General features: G+C 40.3%; 1 protein-coding gene across 1 annotated transcript; it reads right to left on the bottom strand.

Annotated features, from left to right (window-relative positions):
- Nucleotides 1-492: 492 nt before the first annotated feature.
- On the bottom strand, nucleotides 493-1,549 carry LOC111666608 (splicing factor, suppressor of white-apricot homolog). The gene is made up of 3 exons (XM_023421989.2): nucleotides 1,303-1,549; nucleotides 767-919; nucleotides 493-610 (listed from the first exon to the last, which is right to left on the bottom strand). The coding sequence occupies exons 1-3, from the start codon at nucleotides 1,530-1,532 to the stop codon at nucleotides 508-510; spliced, it is 486 nt and encodes a 161-aa protein (XP_023277757.2). The 5' UTR covers nucleotides 1,533-1,549; the 3' UTR covers nucleotides 493-507.
- Nucleotides 1,550-1,849: the final 300 nt, after the last annotated feature.

Genomic DNA, 1,849 nt, shown 5'->3' with positions numbered 1-1,849 from the left:
TTCATCAGATTTGCATGCGATTTTAAGTCTGAGGGTTGTAAAGGCAGAGTTGAACATGTTTTTGCTTGACTGATATGGGCCCAATAACACTGGCCTTTCTTTCTGAAAATTGTCTTGAACTGTTCTGTAAAAATCCTCTTCAACAGCATCCATGATGGCACCGCTGTTACTCATGTGCCACTTGGCACAACTCTATTAAGGTATTTAATTATTTAAGTGGGAGTTTTTATCATTTCTGAATATGTAGCAAAAAAACTGTAACAATAACCATTAGAATTCATTATTAAAGAACCACAAGTACCCATATCAAATTTCATGGAAGTGTGGCAGTGCTGTAGTCGTAGTATTGTCAAATGTATCAAACACATCCCTCTGTCCAATATACAAGCTTTGATCTGGTGTCAAGGTGTCAAGACCAGGACAGGAATGTTAAGTTGCTAAGAAAGATGGAGAGGCTCCATCTCTCAGATTCTTATGCACAGAAACACATTCACACATATATAAAGCTTATAGTACCTCTGCCAAGCCTTTTCCTTCCTTCTGCATGAAGTAATTCTTCTTAAACTCGTAATAGGTGTTGTACTGATGCCAAGACTGCAGAAAGTCAAACCTACAGTAGACAAAGGGAAGAACACACACTGTATAAGATGAGAGGTGAAGACTCATAAAAGATGAGCCAGAGGATTAAGGAAAGGGTCTGTGGTATCTGAAGGGAAAGTTACTGATAAGAGTTCCTAAAACCAAACCCTGACCTGAGAACACTTACCGTGGATCATTCTTGGCACGGACACTGGCCTCAAACTTTAAACCGTTCCTAGCAACGTACTCGGCCAGCTTGTCTATGACTGGCTGAATGTCAGGTGGTGGGGGGATGATCGCTGGTGCTGCTGGTGTGGAAACTTGAGCTTCGGCTTTCGAACTGTTTTCAGGGGGAAATTAAAGGTGTTAAACTGAGAAAAATGTTTCATATATTTAAAATTGTGCTCTTTCTTCTTACTTGTGTCTAATGACTCTGTGTAATAATTTCAGTTAAAATGATCATTGCTCAATTGCTATACCTTGAAAACATCCAGACATCCAAGGCAGAGCAAACACCACTAATTACGGTTTTTAGGTAAATGCTTTGACTAAGCCAACAAAGAATCCATTTCATTGATGCTTGATTAAGTTTCTCGAATATAATTATGAACATATTTAAATCAGATTACTTCATTTTTGATGAAGTGAGAAATACCAAAAACACTGAAATTCAATCACATTTTTTAATGCCACTAAGGCAGGGTTTATTCCATTATGTCCTACCTGGTTTCTGGTACACTTGCTGGAGCAGCAGAGCTGGTGACCTGAGAGGGGGCTGTAGCTGGTGGTGCCATGGTGATAGTTTCAGGAGGGGTGGGTGTCCCCAATTGAGGCAAGGCCGCAGAGGAGGTAGGGGGAGCAGCCATTACAGCTGAGGGCATATTATTGTAGTAGGAGGTTGCCTCTATCCCTGGAGGTGGTGGGGCCAAGCAGAACGTTCCATCAGGAAGCATGTAGTACCCATAGTACACTGCTGCTGTATTTAGTGTAAACAAATGAGGAAAAATTACATCATTAAATGGAGTATCTTTCATAAAAGTTTCAACTGTGCCAGATGAAAGACAAACAGTTATGTTACTATTATGGGATATATGAAGACAAGGATTTGCCTCAATAGTTGGGATGTATGGGTGCAACTATTCCGCTTTGTTCATGGATGAATGGATGAACGGCTCTGCACTTGAATGTGGACACAAACTGAATAATCAACTGAATAATCCCATGAATTGTAACAGCTGTTACTCTGTGTTGACCTTAAAGGGAACAGATT

Source organism: Seriola lalandi, unplaced genomic scaffold (genome assembly GCF_002814215.2).
Source record: "Seriola lalandi dorsalis isolate HSWRI2012SDOR001 ecotype SW California unplaced genomic scaffold, Sedor1 jcf7180002003030, whole genome shotgun sequence".
NCBI lineage: Eukaryota > Metazoa > Chordata > Actinopteri > Carangiformes > Carangidae > Seriola > Seriola lalandi.
Note: the sequence above shows the minus strand (reverse complement) of the source record. Positions and strands in the feature narration are given on the sequence as shown.

Bases quoted from the DNA above. Each gene is read 5' to 3' on its own strand.
- LOC111666608 (XM_023421989.2), bottom strand. From the start codon at position 1,532: ATGCTTCCTGATGGAACGTTCTGCTTGGCCCCACCACCTCCAGGGATA. The intron at 920-1,302 runs GTAGGACATAAT...CCCTGAAAACAG, and splicing joins GCAAGTGTACCAGAAACCAG to TTCGAAAGCCGAAGCTCAAG. The intron at 611-766 runs GTAAGTGTTCTC...TGTCTACTGTAG, and splicing joins CGTGCCAAGAATGATCCACG to GTTTGACTTTCTGCAGTCTT.